Below are 17,666 nucleotides of genomic sequence, written 5' to 3'. Positions count from 1 at the left end.
TTACATTCTCTTAATGAATAGAGTGATTTGTTCTAATGGTGTTAGGATATCATGTCCACATCTTGTACAGCAATTAACCACTAGGAAGAATGTATACAGTGTGTTAATTCTCACTTCTGTTCCCTTCTATCAGGTAGACTGTGATGTTTGCTTCTTGAATAGACAGCCCTCCCTCAGGACTGGATATATTAAGTAATGTGAATTAAACATTTAAATCACTGTCCATCCTCACTTAAGAAACCTTCTTAGACCCTGGTTCTAAGAAAGAGAAAGAGGGGAGGAGGTCTAGGGAACTGCATAGCCTCTTCAACCAGTGTGAGAATCTGCCTTCCTTGTCAGTGAAAGGCAGGAGTCTTGTTCCTTCTCTCATCCTTTGGGCCACTTGCTGGTACAGGCTGTTATTTCAAGAGACATGCAACCCTACATTATTGATGGAGTTGAGGATCTAGCCTACATCTAGACCTGACCAAGGTGAGTTCTTCTAACTTAATCTTAAAAGTATCAGACTGAAAGTACCATAGATTTTCTTTGGGTGACACTCTGCAGTCTGGCTTTTATTAAATTCATCTATATCTACTGTTAACTCACTGTAATAAGTTGCATCCCTTAGACTTTCTGAAATGTGACAGGGATAATTAATAAAAATTAAAAATCAACTCACTCTAATAAGCTTCATCCTTTAGATTTTCTGAAGTGTGATAGGATAATTAATAAAAATTAAAAGCCAGAAGGTGACTTACCAGAGACTGAAAAACCAACAAGCCATATTTCTCAGTATTATCATCCAAAATCACAAAGAGTGTATCTAAGATGTCTTGCAGAAACTGAAAACAAAATAAAAAGCAGAGGGTTCAGGTCTCAAGTCCTTGTATGCATAATCAGACTTCCATATGCTAATGAAATCATCTCCCAATAAACAAAGTGAAAGATCTCCTGGTATATTAAAATATGACCTAAGAATAGTGTAGTGCTATACCATGCATCTAGCCAAGGGTAAACTAGATGAACTTGGAGTGTGTTCCTATAGCCCAAGGACCCTATGAAAGACTTATATTCTTTTTTGGGTAAGGCAATTACATAACAAAACAGGACATGCAAAGAATACCAATTTTGAAGTCAAAGATGCAGTCATTCTGATGCCAGATTCACCTTGAGAAACAGATCACTTCCCTGAGTTCCAGAGATCAGTAATCTCTTGCTGTTTGCAGTGGCCTCATGATAAGGAGTACACTTGGATGACACCATGGTAAAGTAAGGTTTATCTACAGAAACTATTATTATCCAAGAAGAAGGGAGAATACATCTGATCAGGGATACAAACAAGGGTAAAATACTATATCTGTTTTTTGTTTTTTTTTTGGTGGAACTGGGGATTGAACTCAGACCCTTGAACTTGACAGGGAAGTGCTTATTCTACTGAGCCATCTCCCCGGCCCCTAAAATACTATATCTGGTAGTGTTCATGTTGCTGTTGTTTTTTGAGCATGTACCTTCTTTCTGAGTTGCAAAAACAAGAAATAAATAGTGATGGATATTTAGAGTCTTTAAAAATCAAATCTAACATTCTGCCGTTCAAATACCAATTTAAATGATACAATATTTACAATTTATTTTTAAAATAATATAGATTCTAGGTTAGGTATTGATGTTTGTTGAAACAAGGTGAAGTATACATATAGGATTCTTTATACTACTGTCTACTATTGGGTATGCTTGAAATTTTCTACTAAAAAGTAAAAATGCCAGCATGCTCTCTTTAGGCTGATTCAAGTTTTAAACTAGAAATACTGATAAGAAAAAAAAATATTGGTAAGATATTTTATTATCAGGCCAATGACAACTCACCTTTAAAAAGACCACAAACTTCTTAATATTTTATCTGCATATTGGTTGATATTTTTAATATGTTTAAAAGGAAGATATGAATATGAATTTAAGTTTCAAAACTAGCATTAGCTTGTCTGTGAAGAAATTAAAAGACCCAAGATAATCTGATCAATTGATTAAAACAAAATTCACATAATAGCTTCATTAAGGTACATGACTTTAATATTGTTCCTCTTTTGGATACTCTATGTTATGTACTGTTGAGTAAGTGGAGCTGTGAAATAAAAGTACACAGTGCATCTGTGCTTATGGCTTTGTATTTATGATGGCTGGGCTCATTATGGACAGGATACCTTCTTGAGATTTAACCTATAGCCTGCATTCTATTGCCCTTGTTGATGACTGAAAGAACCTTTACTTTTTCTCAGTATGGTCAGTTCACTCAACTGCTGGGCTTTCATCATTAGGAAATACCTGGGTGTTCTTGAGCTAAAACTAGGTGGGCAAAGATTCTACTCAGAGAAGCCTTCCAGAGACATCTGGAAACTCGCTATGTTGCTGTTAGTCTGCTTAGCGCCTAAGATGGGAAATGTCAGAAAGGTCTCTAGAGGAAACAATTGACACAGGGGCTAAGGAAGGTTTTGCTTTCGTGGATTATAAGTAGGAGATGAGGCAAACTCAGCAGCTGCAAGTAAGTGGACAATATTCAGAGTTATTACAATAATAAGTGTATAGCCAGAAAAACATGAAGCTGAATTTGTGGTAAAAAGGTTATAAAGTAAGGAAATTGAGAAAGCGGGCTAAAGAAGAAAAAGGAGATCTGAAAGAATGCAGGTAGCACTAAACACTAGTTTGTTCTGAGAAGATGCTTTACTATTACCCTTTGATCATTGTTTTGCTCTCTAGGAAGAAAAGTCATAAAATAACGCTTATGATTTGAATATAATTTTAAAGATACAATAAATCTTATATATACTTAAAAACAGCTAACAAGAAAAATCTCGAACCTATTCCTATTCACCTATGATGTACTTGAAGAAGTCTTAGAGGCGTGCCAGCAGAAAAAATCATGTGGAGACTTATCTTCTGCTATTCTGATTCTTTCTCAGGCAGTATGTTAGAATTGGGTGAAAGACATACCTTAACAATTTCCTCCCCACTGACATGTCGCAACCGCCCTAGGATGTCCATAATCCGGTCTGGGAAGGCCTTCCATTTCAGGAGAGCGAGGAGGTCCACTAAAAAGCAAGCCCAAAAGATGGTGAGCCCTGGCTGTTAGAGGCTAGGAGAGGCCTAGACTCTCTCAGACAAGTATAGATAGGGAGAAAAGTTTAAAGTATCACATTGGTGATGAAATCTGGGGCAGAGATAAATCTGTACACCTTGGTTGTATATTGGGGAACTACTAAAACCATAAGAAACTTTATAGGGTGCTATTGCTGAGTAATTTCTTCAACTTCAAATGAAAACTCTTAATATTACAGCATGAAGAAGTAATTTCACTCCAAGAGCTGAGCACAATGAAGGGCACTACTTGCAGGTACCATCACTTACCATTCTGGGTGAGTTTAGTAGAAGAAAGTTGTGTGGAAATGAAGAACGACTCTTTGGTGCTGCGCTGGAAGATGAGGCTGGAGGGGATATTAGGGCAGCCATTGTAATCTTCTTTGCAGCAGGGCAGGCCCAGGTAGAGAGCATGGTTGTTAAACGTGCTATTCTCATCACACTGTAGGCAAAAGAAGAGAAGAGAGCATGTTCCTTAGCCACATCACATGCAAAAGCCAGGTCCCAGAGGATTTCTAAGTTGATATTTGCTCTCATCTTCCAAAAGCTGGATCTTGGGGCTCAGGTCCTTTTGGATGAGCACTTTCTATTCAGAAAATTCTGAGAACAGCTCATGTGCTTTTTAAATAGAACATGGTGGGGCACATGGTGTTCACAACCTGGAGTAATTTGCTATGATGTGACAGCTGACAATGCCGTGATTTCAAGTTGCAGGTCTCAGAATGCACTCACCCAGACCACAGAGGAGATGGTGACACATTTCTATCCAATGAACGGGGAAGGTGGGAAAGAAGTGGCCTGTTGGTGTTAGTTGTGGGAGGAAGGTCAATGAACTTAGAAGATAAAAGTCTACCCACACAGCTGTCTTATTGTCATTCACTAGTGTACCACCCTGAATCCTAGCCTACCCAATGAAAACCACTTGAGAATCATGCGTGTGAGTGGAGGAGTAGGGATGAAAGTCAGCCAGGCTCTGTACCTTGTACACGTAAAGCTCATGAATATCATCTGAGAGGGTGGTGCCGTCATCACGCATCAGAGGTGAGAATGCAAAGCCGAAAAGTTTCTTTTCTCCTTTGTCTTTTGCTGCAGAGTGAAGTGTTAGCTGTTATTCCATTCCATCTTTTAATAGAAATTCCCTTTGTGCTTGTCACCTACACATCTTTGTCCTTTACTTCTGTCATCAACTAGATAACAACTTGACTACAGAAATGATGAGAAATACTCTGGATTAGTTCATACTTTGAATTTTTACCCTAATGTATACAGGCTACCTAGATCCAAACAGAAAATAAATTGCTCATCTTGATGAACAAGGGGTTAAGAAGTATCTTAATAGATACAAAGCAAACACCCAAAGGAGAATGATACTAGATATTTATGATACTAGGAAGGGCCAATATAAGATCCCTTGGTTTCAAACCACTACTTTAGCAGTACAATAAATGGACTCTGATGACATCCTGTATCTGAGTATACATTTATACCCACCCCTTCATTTTCTTGCCTGAATAAAAGAATTCTTTTAATTCCAATCTAGAAAGGCGAAAGAGTTAGTCTTCAAGGGAGCATGGAGGGCAAGCTTACTTACTGGAACAATGTCTGAACTCGAAGCGCAGGTGGGAGCCCCGGAATCTGTCAATGGGGATAGGCAATTTGATAATTTCTCCCCAACGAGGACTATTACTATGATAAAGAACAAAGGAGTGATAGGAACTCCTATTTGGCTCTCCTGAACCCAAGCTGATACAATCCTGGAAGAAACAAGTAAATGAAGATGTTATCTTCATGGAGAGAGAGAATCTGGATTTCTCTTGTGTCACTAGGAGCCTTTATTTTCCCTGCTTGAAGGCCTTATTTTCATATTTTGCTAAAGCTACGAAATGTGAATAAATTTGACTTAAATTCAGTATTTTTATAAGCAATTGTGCAGATGGCATAAGCAATTAGTAGACACAATGCTCCTTGTTTTCCTTGGGTCATAAGTAACTCTACATACTGGTTAACAAATTGGAAGAAAGAAGAGTAGTGCATCTGAATCACTAATAGTCTTTTCTTCCACTAAGAAAAGAAAAAATGTTTCACAAGTCAATTGTATGCAACATTTTATAGATAGGATAGAATAAAATTACAAAGTACAGAACTTTTTCCTCTTAATTTTCCTTGGCCTATTATTAGATTGGAACTTGAGGTCATCCTATGCTGACTTTCCTTGAATATAAGTACCACACGCTAACCAATTGTGCCACTGGTGTGTTTTTTCCTTGAATATAAACAGATTTAACTAGACCCCATCTCCCAAATAATTCCGTGAATGTATAGTCTCAGAACTGCCCATGCCCTACCCTGTAGGATAGGAGGTATTGGTCAACACAATCAGGAGCAACTTCCTGTCCATACAGGGTTGGTACAACTGATAGACAGTTTTACTGTTTTTGGCAGTCTCCATGCAAGCCATAACCATGCCTAAGTTCTTGAGTTTAGTTCTTTAAATGATACATAAATCACTATTTCAACATTCTCTTCTATTTTTTTTTCTAGTTTTGGGAGATGACTTCAACTAATTTTGCCTTTTTCATCTGTAAAAGGGGGATGATTACTTCTTTTCTGCCTATGTCAGGGTGGCTGTTTTATTGAAGAGTTATTTGCCTTTTACCTCATGTGCAATGCAACCATGATGACTGAGGAGAAAACTGACACAAAGGCAACAGAAAAAAATATAGTATGGGCCTCCATTTTCAAGGAAGAGTGACAGATGAGCCTTCTAACATATCGGCTGGAAACAAATTTCCAGGCTTAAACATGTTGTTCCTTGTCCTATAACGGTATCAGGTGAGTGTCTCAGTCCCACCTTGACCAAAGTGCAAATATACTACTTTGTGTTAGCTCAAGGAACAAGAAGGCAAAGTGAAACCTTATTACAATTAGCAAAGGTAGGAAGCTGTAAATTAGGTGGAATGGCAGAAGAGGTAACAAGAACTAGAGGTAATAGGTTTCACCTGGAGCAGGAGGGATTTGGGTGAGACACTAGGAAAATGTTCTGCAAAGGCTAACACCAGAAGTCATTATCAAAGTATTGTGTAGGGAGGGTTTCCTTAAAAAAAGAAAATGGCAGAAAATAATGCATATGAGATGTTTGAGATTAGTAGCAGACCTTCCACAGATGCACTAGAATTATTGTATTAGACTCTTTTTGGAATGACTGGCTGGTAAGTCTTACCTTTAAGATTTCTCCATCTGCATAAAGTACATACATGGTCACTTCAATATTCTTTTGTACACTCTTTCCCCCTCTCTCAAAATCCCCCTTCTCCAAAGTCAGGTATAAGTCATTGCGGATATCACCTGTAGGGAAAGAAATGCCATGTCCTCATGACCATATCACTGCACTATTTACATGGAGGACCAAACTATCATTTGGGTCCTCAAGAGCTCAGTGGGTGTTCAGGGCATTCCAAGCTTGGTTAATAACAATGGACATTCTTTCAATATCATTTTAGCAGTACTTAGGAAGGTTAGTTATGATTTTTTCTAAGTCTGAATCTGGTGTTTACTCCAGGGTAGAGAACTTTCTCTGCCCAGTTTTGCTCCTCTCTAAAGGAATGGCTGAAAACTAAGCTACACAAGAGAGAAGATTTTTGAATAAAAACAACACCTTTTTGAAATCATGTCTGTATTACCTACTTTTAATTTCTATGGCTCTTTTCTCTAATTTTTTTCTCTGTTTTTTTAACTAAGTTTTCTGTTTTACAATTACCAAAACCTCTGAGTCCAACTAGAGGATATATCATTCCTTTTTCTGGAGGCTTTGCTCCAAATCTCATTCCCTGAGGGAATATCAGGCTAAGGTTACTGGACTACTTGTCAATGTGTCTTCTTTTTGTGTGCAGACTTTGGAAACACATCACAGCAAAAGCACAAGTGTGATAACAATGGGGAAGTAATCTGTGGCTCTTGTTGCCTTCCTGTACTCTGACTCTGGTCCATTTTGCCTCTATGTTATTCAAGACTGAGCTGAAAAAGCTCAAACTCTTAAGTTCAAAATGATTCAAGTCATATCTGCTTTTTTGGGGAGAAGTGAATTAAAGGCAAACAAAGGTGTCTATTCATGTACAAAAACAGCTTATTTAAGTTGCTCTAAGTTTCTAAATCTGTAGCATGACCAGTTTTATTCATATATTCTAAAGAAAGGCTTTTGACTTTCAAAAAACAGTAAAAAAAAAACACTATGGGGAAATGGTAAGCCCTTCCATTCTTCAAGTCATCTTCTTATTCTAGCAGTGCAATTTTATAATCACAGTTATTTGGATGCATAATCAAGGGTTTCAAAATATTTTGGTTCTAGTGGAGAACAGCAGCCCATGACAACTAAGTATTCCCTGGGAGACTTGAGAATTTTCTCCAATGTGTGAAAGCTATCCTGTTTCTAAACAAGTAGCCCTGAAGCCACCATGAAGGGAAGAGGAAAATATGTACAAAAATCATAAACAAATGCAATTGCTGCTTATGTGGGCCAGCCTTGAGGATGTCCATCTTTGCAGTCTAATAACACTTTCCGGGCCGGGGAGATGGCTCAGTGGAGTAAGTGCTTCCTTGGCAAGCTCAAGGACCTGAGTTCAATCCCTGGTTCCGCAAAAACAAACAAACAAACAAACAAACAAAAAAAAAAAACCAACAACACTTTTTTTCTAGGTTTGGCAGAGCCTGTGCTTTGAATTCTAATGAGTTGGGAACTTTAATCGTTTTCCTTTGGATATCTATGCCTGGGACCTCCTAATAGATCGCTGATAGAACTCAGATGTGCAGGTGAGTATGTAGATGGGTGAGGTAAGGTAGCTAGAAAGAAAGGAAAATCAAGTTTATCAGGACACAGGATAAATAAAACCAGTCCTGAAAGTACTAATAGCATCTTCTGATAAAAGTCTTTTAGTTACATAGTAGCTTTTCTATAAGATTTAAGTAATCATTCAATTTCTAGAATTTAGTATTAAGTAATAGTCTAGAGAAATTTAATGTCTAATCTAAAGAAAAAGAATCTGGTTTCCCCTCTCTGGAAGTTATTCTCAAGATAATCTATGTGGCTTTTGAAAGCAGTTATCTACTGGTTACTATATGCACAGCTTTATACACAGGCTAACCATGCTAAAATAAACACACCCTTGAAATGAAATGCTCTAAACTTTTCTTAGCAATATGGGACACAGAATACCAACAACATTAGGCCTTGTCTTACAAACTGTTAATGACAGAATTTGATGTGTTGATTTTATAGAATGAGATCATAATTTCTTAGCATGATATTCTAAGCCAAAATGCCAATTTCTGAATCAAAGGATTGAGTTGGGAAGTTCTATGGTTTTCATTCTTTGTTGGTATTATCTACTTGAGAAAAAGTTTATTCATTATAATTTATGTGTTTGGGATAGGGTCTCACTATGTAGCTCAGACTCATAGTAATCCTCCTGTTTTCAGCCTCCCCAGCACTGGGATTACAGGCATACACCACCATATTAGCTCTAGGTGGCCAGCATAGTGTGTTCGGGGGTGGGGTTGGCATGGCATGTGGTACAGGGATCAAATCATGGTCCCTATGCTTGCCTAAGCAGGTGCTTAGTCCACTGAGCTATCTCACCAGCCCTGAAAAAAAAATTTTAATACAAGTGGAACACTCTGAGTTATAGACTGAAAAAAACAATTTTATTCAGTCTCTGGTTGCTCTTTATATGGAGAATGGACTTTCCTAGAATATGACTGGTTTCAGTCAGAATGCATGTTAGATTGCCTTATGAATTGCAGTTTTGCAAATTATGGCTTGAATGCAGAGTGACCCTTTGTGAAAGGTATCATTGATTCAGTGTGTGTGGGTTATTGTCAAAAGTTCTCTGTGAGAGCATTTAAATGGAGATCATTTAATTCTGCTGGAATTAGAAGGAAACACTAAGAAGCACATGTGAAGGTCTTAAGTTTGCCTTACAGATAATTTCCAGAGCTATATTCTTCAGAGGTTGCCGTGTTTAAACTCACAAGTGGAATCATGTTCTGGATTAAGGCACTGTCTTTGGATGCTCCTGTAAATTCAAGCACTGACTATCAAGAAATGTTACCTGGAGAGGCATGAGAACAGGTACATTATAATGAAAAGGAAAACAAGGCAAAGCAGTGGTTCTGGACCTTCATTTGCAGACTACTGCTGACTGGGTATACTAGAATCACTTGAGGAACTTGTTAAAAATAGATGTATAAGGGCTGGCCAAACAGCTCAGCAGATTAAAGTGCCTGCTTAGGCAGACGCAGGGGCTGGTGGTTCGATGCCCAGCCTGCTGCCCCACCACTGGGGCATGCTGAGATGGCAATTGAGGCTAGGTGGGGTGGTGTGCGCCTGTAATCCCAACTCTTTGGGAGGCTGAACACAGGTGGATCATTACAAGTCTGATCTACATAGTGAGACCCTGTAGACCCTTACTAAAAAATACAAAAAAAAAATTACAGAATCTACCCTTAAGATTATTGGAATTTTTGGGTACATGCACTTGTAAAATATCTCTAGGTAATTCTGCCTGATAAAATTTGATGCTAAAGGGCTGGGTGGCTCTTAGGCAGTATGGAGAAGTGTTGGGAGCGTGAAGCTCTTTTGCAGGGTGTGGGAGTAGGTATTATGGAGGATGGTTCTGCTGATGGAGCTCCCTTTTAGGAAAGCTTGGACAGCCTTGCTTCCCTTTGTTGGGTACCCTCTGATTCCTAAGAATGGGTGGGATCTTATAGCATGAACAGTGCCTTATAGCTGTGTTTAGTGCTTTTTGGGTGCTGGACATGAGTGTCTCTTGAATGGAGTTCAATGACTTGAGTTTATTCTTTTAAGAAGGCCACAGAATAAACTGTCTCTATTTCTCTCACAGTTTTCACAATAGTTGTTGATACACCTGCATGTCAGGAAAGTAGGTAGTTAAGAGGAGGTACTAGGATTGGGAAAGTTTCTTCTGGGCATACTAGATAGTAAATACATTAGATCTTGCTGGTCATACACATCTCTGTTATTATATGTCATTTGTTCTTACAATCATTTTAATAAATAAAAGCACATTTTAGTTGCAAGCAGTACAAAAACAGACTGCTGGCTAGATGGGCCCAGGCTAAAGCTCACTGATCTCTGAGCTGGAATGTTTACATATGAAGAATAGTTATGCTACACTGCAACCACACACACACATAAAATACATATATCTGTGAATGTATACAAACTGCTGGTAGGAAGAAGCAAAGTAACAGATCTCAGGCTATCTTATCATGATAGGGATTGACTTGAAATACTTTGGGACAGTGAGAGGAATGAGACAGAAAAGGTGCTGATCAATCAACAGAAATCTTAGGGATCTGGTGAGTACCACGACAGAATTGCATGAATCATAACATCTAGCAGTGACAAGTCTGATCTTCCAAAGACATGGATCCTAATACGACTCTGCAGAAACAGAGATTGTGAAATATTTGTAGGTCTCTTCCAATAACAGTCTCCTTACAGGTCTCAGAAACTCTAAGATATGGCTTAAACAACAGGTTATAATGCTAGCAAGAAAATCTCTTGCCTGAAATTATAACCTTAGTTGTACTTCGGAGTCATTTGTCTGGCCTATGTGGAACCAGCACAGTAGAAAATGATTAATGAGGGCCCCACAAGTTTGGGCAACTCAATCTTGTTCAAAAAAATTTTTTTTATTATAGTCATGTCCTTCTGTAAAAATTATAACCATATATTAAGAAGCCTTGGTTTCCAGCAAAATAGTATTTAATACTATATTTTTATACTTTGTTCTGACTTTATGAGTTTTTGTGGATATGGCTTCTCTCCCTTGAAACCATGAAAAATGAGTACTGATGTTCTCTTAGCACACATGAGTGTACTTGGATGGTACCAATTCCTTCTCTTGGCATTTAGGAAGAAGTCTCTTCATAGAATCTGTGGATATGTGGAGCTATCATTCTACATGGAATTTTGGGAATGTGAGCTCAATGTTTTATTTTGTAGTAGTTCTCGTTTTCTTGAGGAGAAAAAAAAAAGACTCTAGGAGGGCTTTTTTAAGTACCCAGAAAAGATGAGCTCTTTATTTTCTTAGCATGTTTTCAGTGTCACACTTCTGATTTTTATCACTGGGAAGTTAGTGATGCCCTCTTCTGTTAACAGAATGACAAGTGTGGGCATAGTGTGGCATCATTTATATACTGTCATTCCTTTCTTGAGTCAGGAATGTGATGATCTTCCAAACTCCTATGGGATCATAAGTGATGATTCTTGAATGACCCCTTAGCAATAATGCCAAAGTCTCATTTGACACAGACTGACTATAGTCCCAAGAAGCAATTTGTGGTAAATCTCTTTGTCACTCTCCTAAGGAGTGCTTTTTTTCAAAACTATATATGTTCCCTTCATATGAGTTATGTCCTAAAAGAACCAAAAAGAGAAACTGTCTGCCTTTCTGATTTTGCGTGGCTTGGGATGTGCATGACTTATTTCCTTTTCAACTAAAGCAACTCATCTGTCTCAAATAAAAATACTTTCCTGTATACATAACTCAACATTATTAAGGTTTTACTAAACATTTCAGTATGTTTTCCAGGCTTAATGAACAAACACCCTAAGTAATACATTATGTTCTAGGAGGGGACATAGCAGTTACCCAGGAAGGTCAGGCTGATGAAGGATTAATAATGTACATGATACCCCACCCAAGTATTACAACATTCCATGAAACAAATGAGGATGGAAAAAAAGCAGGCAATAAACAGGACACACAAAAGTGGGAACTTACACCCAACTATCTTCATCTCTGCATCAGAAACAAAGGGGCGAGAATGAGAGGACAGCACAAGAGAGACAAGAACAATTAAACAGGAAAAGAGAAAGAAACATCACTTGCAGTTCAGAGATGAAGCATGTGGTTTTTTTATTCGTGGTCAAAGAAAATGGCAAAATGTATTTTTGAGCATGAGGGCAAGAGTCATAAGGTCCTCTAGAGAGATGCCACATCTCCCCTTGCTCTTCTAATGAGTAAGTTAATGGCAACCCAGAGAGGAGCAGCACTTCAGTCTGATATGATCAGAAAGGAGCAAAAATCCCCAAAGCAGAGTAGTTTCTAGGACAGTTCCCAGACCAGCAATACCACTTGAGAGCTTCTGAGAAATGCAAATAGCTGCATTCCACCCCAATCCTACCAAATCAGAAATTCTTGGGACAGCCCAGCTATCTACTTTTCTAAGCATTACAGATGATTCTGATGCACACTCAAGTCAGAGAAAAACTTTTTTAGGGGAAAATTTAAATCTTAGAATGACACACTAAAACATGTTGACTTTATATGACAAGACAAAAGGCCATTTTTTACATCAGTCTGTCTGTCTGTCTGTCTGTCTGTCTGTCTGTCTGTCTATCTATCTATCTATCTATCTATCTATCTATCTATCTGGTATAGGATCTTGGTACATAGCTTGGACTCGTAATGATCTTCCTGTCTCAGCTTCTACAATGATGGGTTTCCAGGTGTGCACTACCACACCTGGTTTCAGTGGCTGGCATGGAGTGCCTGGAGTTTGGGGGCCATTGGGGCATGGGGTACCAAGGATTGAAGTTGGGTGCTTGTGCTTACCAGGCAAGTGCTTAGACCAGTGATCTATCTCCCCAGTCCCCAGAAGGCCATTTAACTAATACAAAAATTGGTCCACATCACCCATATTTAGCAACTTTGGAAAGTCAGGACTTAGCAAAGAGGTTAATAAAATACTGTACTTTCCACAGAGCCAAGACAGAGCTCTGAAATTCTACTTAGAAAATGGCACAGAGTTTTCAGGAAATACAAAAAATAGAGATACTGAAAATGTTGGCAAATGGCCGGCCAGATAGCTCAGCAGACGAAAGCTCCTGCTTAGGCAGAGCACACTACATGGGGTTTGATCCCTAGTGTGCCATGCTGTCCTTGCCCCAGGGCACACTGAGACAGAGATTGAGACTGGGCGTGGTGGTGCACACCTGTAATTCCAGCACTTGGGAGGCTGAAAACAGAAGAATTACTGTAAGTTCGATCTGTGTAGTGAGACCCTGTAGAACCTGTATACCCTGTACTAAATACATAAAAAAAAAAAAGATTTGTTGGCAAATCTCTGCTGATTTGGATATGGCCTGAAGAAAGGTACAGCCTCTTCTTATACAAGTTAATCCTTTCAGATTCATCTTTTTTTTTTCTTTTCTGTATTTAGGACAGGGTGTACAAGGTGAACAGGGTCTCACTGCATAAACCAGATGCATAGTGATCCTCCTGTTTACAGCCTCCCAAATTGTAGGATTACAGGCACACACTACCACGCCCAGTCTCAATCGCTGTCTCAGTGCACCCCGGGGGCAGGGCTGGCACAGCAGGCCAGGGGATCAAACTCCTGGCCCCTATGTCTTCCTAAGCAGGCATTCAGATTCATCTTTTGACTGAAAGTGTTCTTTCAATTTCTATTATGGCTAGTTCAGACCCATAAGTTGCAGGGAACAAATTAATTAACATCTATTTATTTCCCTGAAATATATATCCTGCTGTAGGTTTTCCTGCTCACCATCTTTTAAAAGATCTAGGAAAAGACTAAAAGTGTGCTATAATGGTGCTAGCTTTGGCACTGAATTAAAATGAGTCTGGAGAGAAAGAGAAAGTACCCACATAAATATTGCCTTCAACTAAGAAAGACTAGGTCACGTGTGTGTTCATTTTTTAAAAATGGACTAAACTGTTATGTGTACTTTTTCCTGTATAATCTAAGATGGCATTCTGGGGGGCTGGCATGCATTTCATCTGAGGCCATAGGGGTGATATTTCCTGCTGCTTCTTGTTCATCACCACAGGCCATGAATGGAACTGGGTGGCTTTGTAGTCAGGGCTATATCTGTGGCACAAAAGAGGGATTATCTTCTCATAGCATCTACATGTTTTGTGTGTATAATCCCATGGAAAGCAATAACAGGATTCAGAAAGACTTTTTGAGAAATGGCATGTTAGACACTGATGTGGCAGAGGATTCTCAACTCTTCCTTCTAGCTCTGCCAGGACACTCTGACAAGGGCCTACATGCACCACCCTGACCAAACCAAACCAAACCTCTCCACTCTCCAAATGAATGAGTACACACTAGTTTCTGCAAAATTTGGGGTAGTCTTAAAATAAGGCCCTTCATTATGAGTAATTCTAATTTCTCATTTTTTATAATTTATCACACATAAGTATCAAAATGCTAACATTTATTAACATTCTTCTCTTGTTCTTTTCTCATGTTCATGTGTCAAGAAGATACAAATGTTTCTTGTGGCCTGGCTGCATCAGCACTGTAAGGATGGAGTCTACTGTAGCCCAGGTACAATTTTCTTATAGATGAGGTGTGGCTCGGTTGCAGAGCAGGAGAGGCCAAAGCTTGTAAGACTCACTAAGCCTGTTTTGCCACATTCATTACTTCCCAAGACAGTGTTTCCCTGATTATAGTGTGCAACACTATAATCACTTGCCTGCAACACTTGCCTGTTTCTCCAGCAGGATCTGCTGGATCAGCCCTATTGCCTTGCCCAAGGATGAAACCAACCCTGCTGGGATAGTGAGGTATATTAAAAGGGCTGACAATTGTCAAAAGCCTAAACCCTGAGATTGGGCAACTATGCAAAAAGCTCTTTATTTAGTAAGAAAAAGAATAGAGAAGGGGGGAATGTATGAATAAAAGACTGATGACTTTCGCCAATAGCATTAAACATTTTAAAAAGACAATCCAGGAAAATAGCACACTCGTGCTCCCCATTCTTACCCCTACACTGGACTGTACAGGATCCTTTTGGCATTTCTACCTTGCAGAATAAATCATATGGTGATACTTTGCTGTCTAAGGGAAAGAAAACCCTTTCAATCACACCTTACTTCATCAGGACCTGGTATTGCACATATTCACAGTTACGTGCAGCATACACAAAATTCCTTTATAAACCTATGTGTCAGTGATACAAACAGAAGAATATTAAAAAAAAAGATCTGTTTACAAAGATTAGGTTATTTTCAATGTAACTGGAACTCAAATTTTGCTTTAAAATACTTGGGCTGAAGTTGTTTCTATTTTCTGTTTCCATGTTTTTTAAACAAGGTTATTTATTTATTTATTTATTTGGTACAGGGTCTTGCTATGCAGCTCAGACTTATAGTGATCCTCCTGTATCAGCCTTTCCAGTGCTGGGATTACAGGCATATAACACCACACACCTGGTGTTGGTGTCCAGCCTGGCACATCTGGGGTTCTAGGATGTGCCAGGAAGCAGCATCAGGGATCAAACCCAGGTTCTTGTGCTTGCCAGGCAGGTGCTAAGATCACTGAGTTATCTCCCCAGCCCCTGTTCCTATTGTTTTAATCCTGAGTATGTGAAGGCTATTTAGAAGGTAATGTCCTAATATTAGACAAACAACTTCTTAAAAGGCTTAAACTATATGTCTTAAAATATATTACTCCATTGCATGAGCAAAGATATCTAACAAAACAACAGAAGTTCAGTTTTGTTAACCATTTACTCCTTTTGCAGAGAAGCCAGGAACTAAGTTGGAGCTGAATTACCAGGTTCAAAAAGAGCTGAATAATGGTGTCAAAATAGTATCTGAGAAAAATCCTATGGATTCACCTCCGTACAGCCAGATTGGAGCATTTTATAAGCATAAAGTTTCCTTAACACTAAGTGACAACATTTATCTAGTGGCCTAAGTTTTCCACTCAAAAGACCATTCTGTGTTCATGAACAGGAAATGAAGGCTGCATAAAACAGATTGTTCTACACTTATAGTGTCCATGTAGAGAAACTGAAGGTGATGGGCAATTGGAAACAGCAGGTTAGCCAATAGGCAGCTGGAATCCATTATCCAGGTTTTCTCTATCCTTAGGCCACATTCTTCTTTAGGTATGTGACAAATGTCTTTAGTAAGAGGATTTAGTGAAGCACCATGCAGAATGTCAAATAAGCAATATCTAATGTGGTCATCATCAGGTCATTCTTGCCTGGCCTGGCTATTTTAAACAAAACCTTAAAACTCAACTAAGAGGATAAGGTCATTTCTTGTAGAATCTGTTGTGACAAATAGATATTTGCTTGTTATGATCTTCTCCTTGTTCACATCTTGATTACCAGACTATGTGCTATTTATCTGAACCATGCTTCTATCCCTCCTTCACTCCCAACTGCTTCTTTAGCTCTGATGTTCCATTTGGGCTCATTTAGTCAGCATTACCTTTGCCCACCTACATGAAAAGCACAAACGTGGCAATCTCTTACTGAAACCACACTTGAACATCAGTGTGTTCCAACTTGCTGACCCAGATCTCTGGGCACAGGTAAAGACAGTGGTGGGGATACAGTTACTGAGAAACTTGCCAGGTTGTATTAGCACAGTATACTGTTTATATTATTTCCCTGATTTATTTTCTGATATATTAAAATCTATCTATAATTCCTACACAAATGAGATTTACTCAAATATGTGCCTCAAATATGCAGGCACATATATGAGTATATTTCTGCCCTTAAGCAGCAAGTTCTCATGAAGCAATTCTCTTCTAGGAAATATGATGGAAAATGTACAAAAAGGCATCTCTATGAGCAATTACATGTTGGTTCCTACATACAGCCTTCACAAAGCTCATCTGGTGGACTGTCAATGTGATGTAGAGGTTTCTGGAAAAAACCAAATGCTTATAGAAGTGAAAGCACCCCAGTCAGTATTTTATAATCAGCAATGTGGCTTGGGATTCAGAGGCATTTAATGATAGCTCTGGACATCACCTTCCTAACCAGTCTCACTCCCCTTCCCCAAGTAGTTCTGCCTACCTGGCATGATAACATCAGGAAATCCCAACTTTCTTGTAATTGCTACTCCCCTACTAAATATCATGGGATTTTCTCTCCGAATTTGGTCCATGTCTCCACGAAGAAGCTGCAGAGAAATAATAAGACCTGAAAAACAAAAATATTTTCATACTCTGTTATGAAATGCTAGAAATATTTTCCATACTGTTGTTAAGTACTAGAAAAAAGAGAAGAGTTTAGTATTCTCCCCACATCCTTCCTCTCATTCCTTCTTTTTTTGTGATACTGTGGAATGAATCCAGAGTCTCAAGCATACTAGGCAAGTGTTCTACCACTGACCTTCAGCCTCAGCTGTGGTACTTCTCTTGAAAAAAATTTTGGTACAGAAAGTATCTGAGGTAATATTCCAAAGTATTGTAAAGAAAGCATTTTGAAGAAACATTCTAGATAGATAATGAACTTAAGTTAAGGTGACCTCAAAAGTTTATATAATTAGTCTATTAAACATAGACTAACATCAGAGAGACAGAGAGACAGAGAGAGAGCGAGAGCGAGAGCGAGAGCAAGAGAGAGAGAGAGAGAGAGAGAGAGAGAGAGAGAGAGAGAGAGAGAGAGAGTTGCATTTTTCTGTGTTCCCCAATATTCAGCCATGGTCTGCTTTGATGCCAGTGAATACACAATGAGAGGGCTGAACTACCTAAATTCA

The 17,666-nt window shown here is 38.8% G+C and overlaps 1 protein-coding gene across 4 annotated transcripts in view; it reads right to left on the bottom strand.

Moving 5' to 3' along the window:
• Positions 1-17,666, bottom strand: part of Dock3 (dedicator of cytokinesis 3) — an 825,219-nt gene that overhangs the window by 221,494 nt on the left and 586,059 nt on the right. For 3 of the 4 annotated variants that reach the window (XM_023706265.1, XM_023706267.1, XM_023706269.1), the window contains exons 1-7: positions 16,982-17,041; positions 6,332-6,456; positions 4,703-4,865; positions 4,091-4,197; positions 3,382-3,553; positions 2,968-3,065; positions 741-824 (exon numbers count right to left, since the gene is read on the bottom strand). In XM_023706265.1, coding sequence (XP_023562033.1) covers positions 741-824; positions 2,968-3,065; positions 3,382-3,553; positions 4,091-4,197; positions 4,703-4,865; positions 6,332-6,456; positions 16,982-16,988 — 756 coding nt within the window. In that variant the 5' untranslated portion in view covers positions 16,989-17,041. Of the gene's footprint in view, positions 1-740; positions 825-2,967; positions 3,066-3,381; positions 3,554-4,090; positions 4,198-4,702; positions 4,866-6,331; positions 6,457-16,981; positions 17,042-17,666 lie in introns of those variants that run through there. The other variant, XM_023706273.1, reaches the window with a different exon arrangement.

This window comes from Octodon degus, unplaced genomic scaffold (genome assembly GCF_000260255.1).
Source record: "Octodon degus isolate 3935 unplaced genomic scaffold, OctDeg1.0 scaffold00008, whole genome shotgun sequence".
Classification (NCBI taxonomy): Eukaryota; Metazoa; Chordata; class Mammalia; order Rodentia; family Octodontidae; genus Octodon; species Octodon degus.
Note: the sequence above shows the minus strand (reverse complement) of the source record. Positions and strands in the feature narration are given on the sequence as shown.